General features: G+C 45.5%; 1 protein-coding gene across 1 annotated transcript in view; it reads left to right on the top strand.

Moving 5' to 3' along the window:
- Nucleotides 1–12442, top strand: part of Spt3 (Transcription initiation protein Spt3) — a 118723-nt gene that overhangs the window by 101449 nt on the left and 4832 nt on the right. The window contains exons 9-11 of the mRNA XM_077632305.1: nt 601–774; nt 2839–2952; nt 11337–11408. Of these exons, the coding sequence (XP_077488431.1) occupies nt 601–774; nt 2839–2952; nt 11337–11381 (333 nt within the window). The 3' untranslated portion in view covers nt 11382–11408. The remainder of the gene's footprint in view (nt 1–600; nt 775–2838; nt 2953–11336; nt 11409–12442) is intronic.

The following is a 12442-nucleotide window of genomic DNA, read 5'->3' as shown; positions in this document are numbered from 1 at the left end:
CTGTTCTGCCATTATGTCAGGGTAACTCGCCAACAGTTGATGCTGCCAAATTTGGAAGTGTTTGTCAGCGTTCCCAAGGTTAATATTTCTTTTGCTTAATGTCTTCTGACCTTGCAGCTTGAAGTAGAAAGCAGGGCAGATAGGACCTACTTTGTCTGTCACTTCAAATTTTCTGAGCATGAAATGCTTAAAACTAATCTTGTGGAGCCTTTTATAAGCAAACTGAATTAATTTGGGGGGAATTTTGCTGCAGAGCTTGAGAAATTGTTAATTGTAAACTAGGGCATGGCCTGGGGTGGCCGGCCAGGCTGGTGCCATGCCTCCTCACGTTATCATCTGTGGCCGACTATATTGAAATGGCACTTTTCTCCTTGCCTTCACCCTTCCCAAATAGTTGATACACCTTGACACCCATCCAAAAAGATGGCTGCTGCAACAAATTGCAGCATGCCTGTTTGGCATGGTGCCATACCATGCTAAGATACCAACTTTTAAGCATTTCAAGCTCATAACAGGTCCCTGTGATAATGTAGGGTAGGATTGTTGCTTTGTTCTTTTGAGCCCATTGTTCTGACCTTGCTTGCCATGTTCTTGCTTCAGATCGTAGACTTGTCGCTGCTTGTGAAGAAGGAGGCCACCCATAACCCCAGCGACCCGCTCTCCTACTCAATGCCTACCCTGGTTGGCAACCCTGAGTACCCCTCTTGCCGGCTGTTTGGCATCAAGGAAAACCCGCGGTCTGTTACGGAGGAGGCTACTCCCTCTACCTCCATGGTCAGTTAAACTTTAAATGTGGGCTCGCCATTCTTGAAGCACGGCTTTTTGCTCATGGGGCCCTGAAAGTGAAATTTACAATCTTGAAATGTTATGTGTATGGATGTGCATTTGGTTCTACTAATCCAGACGAATAGATGATTAGGGTTTCACACAGGTTGCAATAAACAAAGCAGATTGGGAAACCAAACATAACAAAGTTACATGGCAGTGCATATCACACAAATATTGAAGTACACTTGCTTCACATTGCTGCATGTTTGTGAGTGAAGAATACTGCACACTGGAACTTGGCTCCACTGCTGTTCTATCACTTGATGACTCTGAACGCAGGGGTGTTTTTGTCTTTGAATATTTTTAAAGCACCTCTAGTCCATTAAGCTTGCCCACCAGTGGTTTTAAAGTGTCCTGTGTGCAGCTATGAGTATTTGGCGCAGTGCACCATAATGATGGTGCAGCAATAACTGAGTGCAATTACAATCCTGTCATGGCCTGAAGCTTTGGTTTACTTTGGTTTTTGAGTCAAACTGATTGTTAAGAAAAATAAATGTGCAGATTTTACGTTTCGGTGTTGTGCCAAGGTTGTCAGTTCACTGTTTTCAGATACAACTAAAGAACATAGTTCACTGTTGTCAGATACAACTAAAGATTCTAGTGGGAAACACTCCTCGAAGGCGGCCATCTAGTCAATGGCGTCAATTAATTGTCATGACATCACAATTAATCCCATTCTACAGGGACACCATGCCAGCCACCTGTGATGGTATGCTTGGGGATTAATTGTGACATAACGGCAAAGGGTCAAGGCCATTGGCTGGAGGGCATGCTTTCTGGAGCATTTGTAACTGTGTTCTTGGCTTGTATCCAACTATGTGACTCTCAGTCTTTAGACTGCAATATTCAACAATACTAACACAAATTCAGGCTCCCCGTTTTAGTATCTTTCATACCTTATAGGGCCTCATAGATTTGAAGTATTCAAACGTTGCTTAGTTATGTATGTATTTTTTCTCTTAAATGCTGCCATATAGGGATATTCATGCGTTCTCACCAGCCTCATTTGGGTTACATATTTTTGTCCCTAGGGCAATAAAGCTGGTACCATTGCAACTGAAACTGCTGGAGAAATAATCACTCTGGTTATGACTGCACCTTTCCTTTCTTCATGAACTCAAAGCTTTTCAGAAAACGCTTTCTGGCTCTTATTCACTCATATTTTGGGGGATTTTTAAGAAGCTCGCTGATTTGGAGCTCTGTTTGCTCGTCTGACCACGACAAGTATTAAAAAAAACTGGAGGGGACACTTAATCTTTGCCTTAAAGGTATGACGTGAAAGTGTAATGCTGTAATTCCTATATGTGCAGAAGGTCATTCTCTACTTTACATTCATATATCCCTGAGAGTCCTCATACCACTCCTGGTCCAGTGGTGCAGCGGTTAAGCGATGCGCCACTGCTCTGCGATGGTAGGTGCTTCCAGCAGTAGACCTTGTGCAGTCCAGGCTGCTCTTCCCGAGCGAACAATCATTATTTTAACTGCCACCTGCCACGGTGGGCAGTTTGCTCACTATCCAGTGGGCAGGTAGTGATGACGCCGCAAGGTCACATGGCCTAGATGGCCCACCTGCCTCCTAGGTGTCTCTATGGGCACCAGCAGCCAGAGTGATGCTCGTGATTCTTCGCTCACAATGCCAACACCGGATTTTCAGGACAACGGGACTTAACGCTATCATGTTAAAAAATGATAGCGCACTACACAAAGTCTGTGGAACCCACAAGCCCAAGCCCCAGCATGATGATCTTTTTTTGCCCTCCAGGCCTGGCACAGTAGCCTGTAGCACTGCTAATGAAACCCACCTGAAGATTCTGTAATGAAATTGTGGGCGATGTTACAGCATATACGAGTACCGTCTATATTAGCAGGGGTATTCTTATAGCCCCGGCTTGCAAAAATTCGCATTAGTATGCTGTACTGCTCTCTACCTCTCTTGTGCTTCCTTGTGAGAAGTTTAGGCTCATCTATGTGTAGTGGTCCTTATTCATTTAATTCCTTTCTTTTGTCTAGGCTGGCAGCAGTGGCACAAGACCTTTGCTTCCATCTGATGGCATCAAGCCGGAGGAGATCAAGGAGGCCATGCGTAGGTTTACAACACAGCAAGGACCCATGTCCTGTTTCTCGGTATGTGTGCATCACCTTTCCGTCATACCTAGAGCTTTGCAATATTAAAGCCTTTATTTGGTCTTTACAGTGACAGATGAAGAGATGAAACAGTGCCTTTTTATTTTCATGTGTCTTTAGGCGTTTCTCTTCTGGGAAGTGTTTGAATACAGTACAATCTCATTACAGCTGACCTCGATAATGTCCAAGATTTTGGTCTATATGAGAGAAGTCTGCATAACAGGAATACTGTTACAGCAGACTTTTACGATGACCATAAGTGAGTCTGTTATAACTAGAGTGACCTTCAAGTTACAATCTATCCCTGCAATAAGGAAACCGTCGCGGAAGGAAAACTTTTTCGTTCTTGCAAGAATTTCGCTGTCGCGAAAGTGGGCAAATAAGAACACCCATGATTTTCCAGAGCCAAAATTGAGTAAAAAAGTCGCTTATTTTGCTCTGCTTCACATTGCTGTGCAGGAGCTTCCCGACTCGGGCTTCGCAGCTTGATAAGCTATGCATAGCTTGGTCGTCGTCGTGGTTGCCGAGGAAACTCTGGATAAAATCAAAATCGTCAAGCACATCACGCGAGGTTACTTGCTTTCCTTGCGCTTGGTTTTCGCCATCCTCGTCACTCTCCTCATTTCCTTTGCGCGCACTGTCGATAATAGTGTCGTCGCTGAATTCCTCGTGTACGATCAAGTCGACGTCCGCACACAAGAAGTCATCCAGTTCAACAGCATCTGGCACCTTTGCATCGACACTGCGAAGCGTGTCCCATGCTTCGGTTAGTGGCTGCAGGTTGTCACCACTTGCAGGAACGCTCGCTTCCGGTTCTGCCAAGGCATGCTGACCAGCCGCGAAGCCGGCATGCCTGAAACAGTTCTGGACAAGGGTGGCTGAAGTAGCAATCCACGTCCTGGCAACCATCTCCAGCGCCATGAAAAGATAAATTTCTGTCGCTTCATTTCTATGTTTAACAACATCCGCCGGATAAGTCTTCCCTGGTACGCAGACTTGACACTCTTAATAACCCCCTGGTCAAGAGGTTGAATAACGGATGTGCAGTTTGGAGAAAAAAAATCAAATTGACGCTCATCAGGACAACGTCCTTGATGTGGTGGGCACTGCAGTTATCCAAAAAAACGTAGACGGATCTGTCCTGCTTCCACATATCCGCATCAAAGGGTTCCAGCCAGCTGGAGAATATTGCGCGCGTCATCCATGCTTCCTGGTTAGCAGTGTACTCGACCGCAAAACATCGGTTACCTTTAAAGCACCGTGGCGTCTTGCTCCGGCCGATTACGAGGAGGGGACGCTTGTCGGATGTGCAGTTCGGAGGAAAAAAAATCAAGCGGACGCTCATCAGGACAACATCTTCGATGTGGTGGGCTCTGCAGTTATCCAAAAAAAGGTAGACTGTTTGAGCACAAAAGAATGGTCACCCGCTTTTTGCTCAGCTTGTCACCATGGCATTTTTGTCCCTTCAGGTCGAGCGATTTCGATGGCAGCACTTCATAGAAAAAGCCAGTTTCATCCGCATTATAAATATCGGAGGGCTCATATTCGTCCATTATGCTTTCGTAACTTTCCTGCATCCAGGACGATGCTGCTTCAGCGTCAACGCTTGCAGACTCCCCCGACAACACCTTAGCTTTGATGCAGTGCCGTGCTTTAAATCGGCTTAGCCATCTGGCGCTCATCTTAAAGTTGTTGTGCCCCAGAATGCACGCGAAGTCAATCGCCTTCTGCTGCAGAAGGCTTCCAGACAAAGGCGTGTTTGCTTTCTTGTCGAGGAACCACTGGAATATGGCTTTGTTGACGTCTTCATAGACCAGCGTTGCCATCGTCTTGTTCTGTGCGCGTGCGCTGTTCTGATGTGCCGCCATGATGCTGTTCTTGGATTTCAGAATCGTAGAAAGTGAGCTGCACAAGATACTGAATTCCTCCGCAATTTATGACTTCTTTCTGCCTTTTGCAGCTTCGGCGATGATTGCAGACTTTTCCTGCGGTGTCAGAAACTTGCGCTTTTTAACAGGGGGCAGCATATTTCCAACAGGCCAAAAAAAACACTGGACACAAGCAAGTCACGGGCAAATTCGGCGCGCATGAGGCGCATAGTAAGATAGCGTGGTCGGTGTGCAGGACACGTAGTAGTGAAAAGAAAAAGAAGGGTTCGCTGTTCAGCCTAGATGCTTTTCCGGTTGGCCGGCGTCGTCGTCATGTGAAACGTCACGTGCGTGCATAGTTGGCAATAGCTAGGCTAGCAAAAAGCCTCTTTCACTGAACAAAAAAAAGTCTCGTTGCTATCATCATCATTACTGATCCAACAGAAAGTAAACAGCAATGGCAGCGCCGGTGCTTATTGGCAGATATTAACGGCCCCGACTTGTCGGATGAGTGTGCTGCTGAAGTTTTGCCACTTTGTTCCCAACTGGCTGATGTACCGAAAAAATGTTGCAGATCACTACCTCAAACTTTCGTTAATGTGGAACTGCTTTTTAAAAACTCTTCGCTGTTGAGAGGGGGCAAATGCATTGAACTCTATGGAAGTTCTCCAGGGGCGACAGAATTTTTCATTGCCACGAGAATTTCGTTCTTGAGGGCTTTTGTTAATAAGGAGTTCAACTGTATAACTGGAGTGACCTTCAAGTTGTGCATAGCTGCATAGGAGACCTTGTTTATTTACATAGTCTTAACACCTCTAAAAGAATGCGGCTGTAAGACTATTGGGTTTTGTTGAACATCTATTTTTTAGGGAGATCTGAGCCAAGCCAGGGATTGAAAATGAGCACAGAATTGGGGAGGGCAAGCGACCCATGTCCGAAGTTGACCTAGGGTAATCCCTCATTATAACGAAATTGCATTACTTGAAATATCGCTTTATTCGAAATTTCTTCCAGTCCCGACCCAAACACATGCATTTTAAGCTGCATTACTCGAAGCACAGGAAGACCTTGACCCGCTTAGAGCGAAATGGCGTCGTGAGTGGAGGCATCGCCGCCGCTGAGCGCCGGCAACCCTTTTGCACATGCAATGTCAAATTAATACCGCCGATGAAGTAGCCTCATGCAGGCACAGAACAGGCCACAAAAGTTCCTAACCCACGACCGATGACCTGCGTAGTAACGAGTACCAAGCGAGTGGCGAGTGTCCCCAGCTGTTTACAGCTGTTTACAGCAGAGCGAACGGAAGCTGTCAAATTGCATGATGCAGCGCGCCCGAACTGTTCATCTCGGCCGCAATCGCATCGCTGGTGCCTCCCATGATAGAATCCACACGAAAATAAAGTATTCCTGGCGCTTTGCAATGCCAGAAAACCGCGGTGTCTTGAATGCCGAAAAGTGGCCAAAAGACCGCGGGCAGACTTGCGCCGCAGAATTCCATGGGGTGCGCTCGATGAGCAAAGTTTTACCACTCTAAAGAGTACTTCTGGAACTGAAACATGCCAAAAAGCACGAAAGGAGTGTCTTTCTGATTATGGGTCCATTCACGCTTGCGAGTCACAGAGGTTGTGCGACTGTTTTGGTCGGAAAGCGACAGTCGCAAGCGGTCTCATTGGTCAATAAGTGACTGTTGCAGACCAGATCAGCGAGTGAGCCGAGCTTTTGGCAACGACGCTGACCGCGGATGCGCCGGGCAATAAACTGAGCTGCTCCCTGACTGCTGTAGTCGTCGCTAAGCCTAACCGTTTCACATCGACCAAAGCAGATGAAACTCTTGAAAGTGCACAAACAATGAGAGTTTTCGCTTCAAATGAGATGGCGACCTGCAACTCGCACTTGCTAATGTGAACAGTGGTGTTGTCGAGCTGCTGCCTGGTCGCATGTCCTTTGCCATGTTTGATGCGAGGAGCTATGTTAACAAATCGGGAAGACAACTTTAGGGAAGCAGGTCTAAACATTTGCTCGCCGCTAGCCATAATCGGCCTGCATCTCAGTAAAATACCACTTCTAGCCAGCAGCGAGTCAGGCTGTCAACATGGCGGGTCAATGCAACCATGGTGTTTCCCCGGCAATTTTTTCGAGCCAGTCACGCTTGATTCACACCATTAGACTAGAGAAACGGTCTAAATGCATGGTACGGTCATTGAATTTTGTTCCTAAACATTTGTCTACGGCGCGGGAGCGATGCTGCACGAACACTGACACTCGAGCTGTAGAATTAGCACAGTGTCGTCGATAATGGTGCGCCGAAAAACTCTCGTTTGGAAACTTTACGGCTGCACACCTTGAAAAAAAATTGCCCAGTGATCATGCAAAGTTTTCACGATTGCTCTGCGTACCTACAATGAGCAGCTAATCCTTTTTTGAGCATAACAAACACAACCTCAGACTCGAGCCATGGCATTTGCGGCGCTTTCCAGCGTGGTACTCTTGTAGTCTTCTGTGACCCCCCATAAAAGTGGCCACTGCCTTCGCGATTCGAAATACCCTGAAGATTCAATGCATGGGCAATCAGATTAGAGCAATGCTGGGTCAGATTAGAGCAGGGGTTGCACGCATCTGGTAAGAACTTGAAACAGCCAAAGCTCACTGCTCTTTTTGCACCTAATTAAAATTTGGTTCACTGAATACATTGTATTTTGACTTCCTCGCACTTGCGGGGCAATTAAAGCTTGACTGATTTAGCTTTTCTCAGGTGGTAGCTTATATCGAATTACCGCATATAATGAATTTTTTTAGCTGCCCCTCTGATTTCGTTATAACGAGGAATTGCTGTATTTACGGGGAGAAATGCAGCTTCGACCTATCCTTGGGTAGTGGTAGGCCCCTTGAGTGCATAATTCTGTACACAGTGTCTCTAATTTAAAAGATTTGGTGTTCGACACGTGAGGCCAACGTAGTGGGAACGAATCCAATCACATTTAATTGAATAGGGTGCATTGGACGGCCTGGGCCACCACACTGAGTTTCTCTGACCCTAGTGATGCAGTCGATTCCACTACTGATACCTTGAACTGGGCGCCATAGCTGGCTACGCGACGTGCTAACACTGGTAGCCGTTTTCCGGAATGGGTGATAGGTAGCCTTGATGAAAACTTCCGTAGTTCGGGAGCATGTGTTGTGCCGGAATCCAAAACTACAGCCACAGCCACCACAGGACCGTTGATAGTGGATAGCGGTTTGGTTGGTTCGTTTGGCTGCTCACCAGCTTAATCAAAACGAGAGTGTTGGAAGGTGTACTGTTTTGCTTTGATCTCTGTTAGCCCCTAACAGTTGCCCTTGCGATTATATCTTCATTTACGTTAGCGTTGCAGCTTCCGAACTTGTGCGCTTGCCGCGATGTCAGTGTCTTGCAGAAATTAAAGCACTCAGAGAAAAGTTGCCAACTGCGCAGGCGGCCGATGAATGAAAGGTGAGCGGGCATGTGCTCACAAAGAGCTACAGTAGAACCGCGCTGTAGTGAACTCGGATATAGTAAGGTGAAACTCTGGTCTCATTTTTCCTCCCATAGATGACTGCACATTTTGTTTTTTCGGTTATAGTCAAGATTTTTTCAAAGAAACGGCTGTAGTAAGGAGCGTCTGGCCGTGGCGACGTACTTCCTTTACTCGGAATGATGACAACGCAGCACGCGCGAGGCCAACATTCGGAGGCAAATGGATATTCAGGACGATAAAACGGTGCTTTATGAGATAGCTTCACCATCAAGCTGTGAAGCAGTGAGGGGAAGCAAACTTCTTGAAGTCCTTAAGGTCGTGAGGCAAAGCACGCGGCGCGCACGGAAAAAATAAAGCGAATCTGGTTATGAACACAGAAAGAGGGTGGCGCGGGTCGCTGAAAAAGGGAATACAGTAAATGTGCAGTGAGGGGTGGGGAAAGGAAGAAAAGGGTGGACATTTGGAACATGGCAGCGCGAAGCACCAGTAATTGGCAGCAATAAGTGGAGGCGCGGTGGCACTGACAGCAGTTTTGCCACGCCTGACTGTGCCACTCGTTTATTCACTTATTGTCTCTTAAATCACGGTGAGGTTGCAGAGACAATCCCATGTTCACGCAAAGCTTTGGTTTTTGTATGGAATGAAATTTGCATTGTATTCGTAGCCACGTTGTATTGGTGCAAATGCAGTAGTTCCACAAGGCTAAGCAAAATCAAAAATGTGATAACATAAAATGTGATAACTGAAAATAAATTAATATCACATAAACAGGTGATGACAGCAGGATGGAAGATATTTCTGATTGCATCTTTTATAAACCAACACTTTCTGTTTAGTAAGTAGCCAATTAATTACCAGAGAGCATCCTCAGAGCCATGCCATCACTGACATCTGATATAGTAAAGACCCGGCAAAGATTTTTATTGGTCCGAGTCGCTTTACTGTATAGGGGTCCTACTGTACATGCCAGGGAGCATGCTGCTGACATTATACACCATTCCTCGGCAAGCTAGGGCTACAGGATATGGAGGGGAGCCTCTTCTCTCCCTGCAACCCTATCTCGCCAACACTCAACTTAAGTTGGCGTGCGCATATTGACTTATGTGTAGTGTGTTTTTTTTCTTCTTGAGCAAGACTCGCGAGTTGGGCAGCGGTCAACTTTTATTTGGAGTCCATTCATGTACAGAATTTCGCAGTAATAGCAAAATGGCTGCCACCATCATAGCTGCTGCCGCTGACACGTGCATCATGAAGACACACTAAGGAGTACTTGATGTAAAGCCATCAGTGCAGGAAATTTCGCTGTAACGAAGCCTGAATTACCTTCTTCGTCGAATTGAGTTCATTCTGTCTGAATGTACGTTGTAACCGAATGTGCGTTGTAACCAAATCTGCAGTAAGCAGTGTCAGTCAATGGCAAAGATAGGAAGATAACTAAACATGGCAGATTGGTATGTTTTAACTGAACATCCATTCAAGCCATATCCATCGTAAAGAGATTATACTGTAGTAGAATTCAGGATGAATTGAAGTTTAAACAGTGTCACATTGCGGTGAAGGAAAAGAAGAATTTGAAATAGATTGAAACACTGAGAATTGCGCATGGAGTGCCGAGGGACAAATGATGCAGAGCAAGCTGCTTATGCTGCTGAAAGTGTTCACACATTCATTGTTAATACAACAGCATTATAGCTGACGCACAGGAGGAAAAGCCGTGCTCGTTGTCACGCTAATTCAGCACTGGCTGACAGAGGTCGTGACTGCACATCTCAGTCAACCAATGAGAGAGGTATGATGTGAGACACAGAGGGTTGAGGGGTCGGTGAAGTGCTAACTGCATAGCAGTCAGAGCGTGAGGAAAGTTTTCATTGCTCTGTGCCTGGCACGTCTAGTCATGTTAAAGATTCGCATGACGTGGTTGTGCCTAGGGTGTTTGGCTCCTAACCCAGAGGTCATAAGATCAAATCCTGGCTGCAGCAGCCACACATCGATAGAGGCAAAAGGCAGACACCGATGTCATGTGCAATGTCAGTGCACATTAAAGAACCGCAGATGGTTGAAACTAACCCAGAATCCTGCACTGTTGCATCTCTCATAGCCCATATACAGCTATGGGACGTTGAACCCCACATATCATACTATACCTCATATCTTTAATGGTTACAGGGTTTTAAGTGCCAAATCAACACTGATGGCTGTGAGAGAAAGTGTTGTCGAAGGCTCTTAAATAAATTTACCTCTTGGTTCCACCTAACATGGCCCTAACACTCAATACATAGGTGCTTTTTTACTTATATGTTAGGCACAAGTCGGTACATGCTTTTAATGATAACATTCAAAACTGAAACGGAAGCTACCTGCATGATTTTAACTTGTTGAATAAACCATTCTAATGGTTATGGCAATTTTTTTCTTGGCACCTTGTCTGTGCATCATTGACTGACAGTAGCACTTGGGGCAGGGGTGGCATTAACAAGTGGATACCATGCTGTTGACCATTGTGTAGGACATTTGTCACTGCAGAAAGGCCAGAAAATGAATGAATTTAGCAGTAGCTTGGCATTAATGCCTTCATGATTTGGAACTGGGCTAATATCTGTCTTGAGGGTAATGTTTTTCCAACTATTCAAAGTTCTTGTGTTTTACCATAGGAGCTTGAGACAGTGTGAACTGAAGAGCTAGTTGACTGGAGCACTGTGTTGCAACAGCATGCAGACCAAGTCAATTTAGATATACATTACAGCCCTGCACATGTGTGGCATTAGCTTGTTTAGTATCTTTTATCTGCTGCTGTCATTGTGCACTGATAAAACCACATAATGGAAATGCCAAGTGTGATACTTGTTACTGCCAAAATCTGATGTTCTTTTCACGCTAACTGTGTCAGATACATTTCTGCACAAGTTTCAGGACTCTCTGTAGTGAGAGAAATTAGTGTAGTCAATTTAGTGAATTGTAGTTGATTGTCTTAGAATTAAGGTTTTATTTTTTATCCTTATAATGGTTTTTATTTTGCATGCAGAAGTCCCAAATACAAGGTCCTTGCAAAAACCTTCTCTGCTGCTGAAGATCTGCTGTCGTATCAAGGTCAGGTGTAAGTAGTCTTTTTCTTTTCTAATTTTTGTTCATAAATTTTTGATCATTTTGAATGTGTTATGTATGTGGGAAGTGTGGACTTGAAAGATGCAATTTGCCTCCCACTAAAGTCTATCTCCCCATTCTGACCATATTAAACGTGGGACCTGTGGTCTCAAGCCTCGCAGCAAGCCTGCAGCTAAATATTTTTATCTTCTTATTATGACCACACCTGCAAGGCACAAAGGGACATGCACTCACTGGAGAGGGGTACCTGCAGTTTTAAGGATGAATTTCTTCCACTGCCAAGATATTATTTCTTGCCCCTCTGTCTATGTTGAACATGAAGCATGTGGTCTCGAAGACACTGAGGGCAACTCCACGCAGTTTTCGTTTTGAGTAAAATCCGATGCTGTTGCTCCTTCTGGCTATGCTAGCGTTTGTCTTACAGCAAACAAACACATTTATCACCAAGAAAATTGGATATAAAGGTCTTCCCACCTTTATATTCAAGAAAAAGGTACACAAGCACCTGTGTTGTGTACCCTGTCCTACGTCCTGTTCACGCTACGTATCATGAATCATCGTTACCGACTCGCCCAACTTTCCACCCTCGTGAAAACCCATGCATCTCGGCTAATGTCATGCTGATTAATGCCACTGCTTGCCACCTAGGCGGCGCCACATTTGTTGTTTCTGTAATATCAGAATTTGCACACGCTGATGACCATGAGAAAGTGACATTACCATAATTTCAGAACTCACTTCTTCAATTGTTCTGCCATGTTTCTCAGCACCACAGTTGGGTATTCGTTTATTGGGGCGAGGAGCTTTTGATTGACGCAAAAAATAATGGTCGACAAAAGTCAGCAGACTGTCCCTTTAACACGTTCACTGCGTCGTGGCCCACCGGTGGGTCACGCAACGCAGTCCAGCCGTGGTGGCGCAAACAACGAGGCGTTTCTTGCAGTGCGGCGACGATATGCTTCCACAAATGCGTGAAAATGCGTTTCCACTATTATATCACAGATGGCGGTAGAGATATAAAGCGCG

Source organism: Amblyomma americanum, chromosome 7 (assembly GCF_052857255.1).
Source record: "Amblyomma americanum isolate KBUSLIRL-KWMA chromosome 7, ASM5285725v1, whole genome shotgun sequence".
NCBI lineage: Eukaryota > Metazoa > Arthropoda > Arachnida > Ixodida > Ixodidae > Amblyomma > Amblyomma americanum.
Note: the sequence above shows the minus strand (reverse complement) of the source record. Positions and strands in the feature narration are given on the sequence as shown.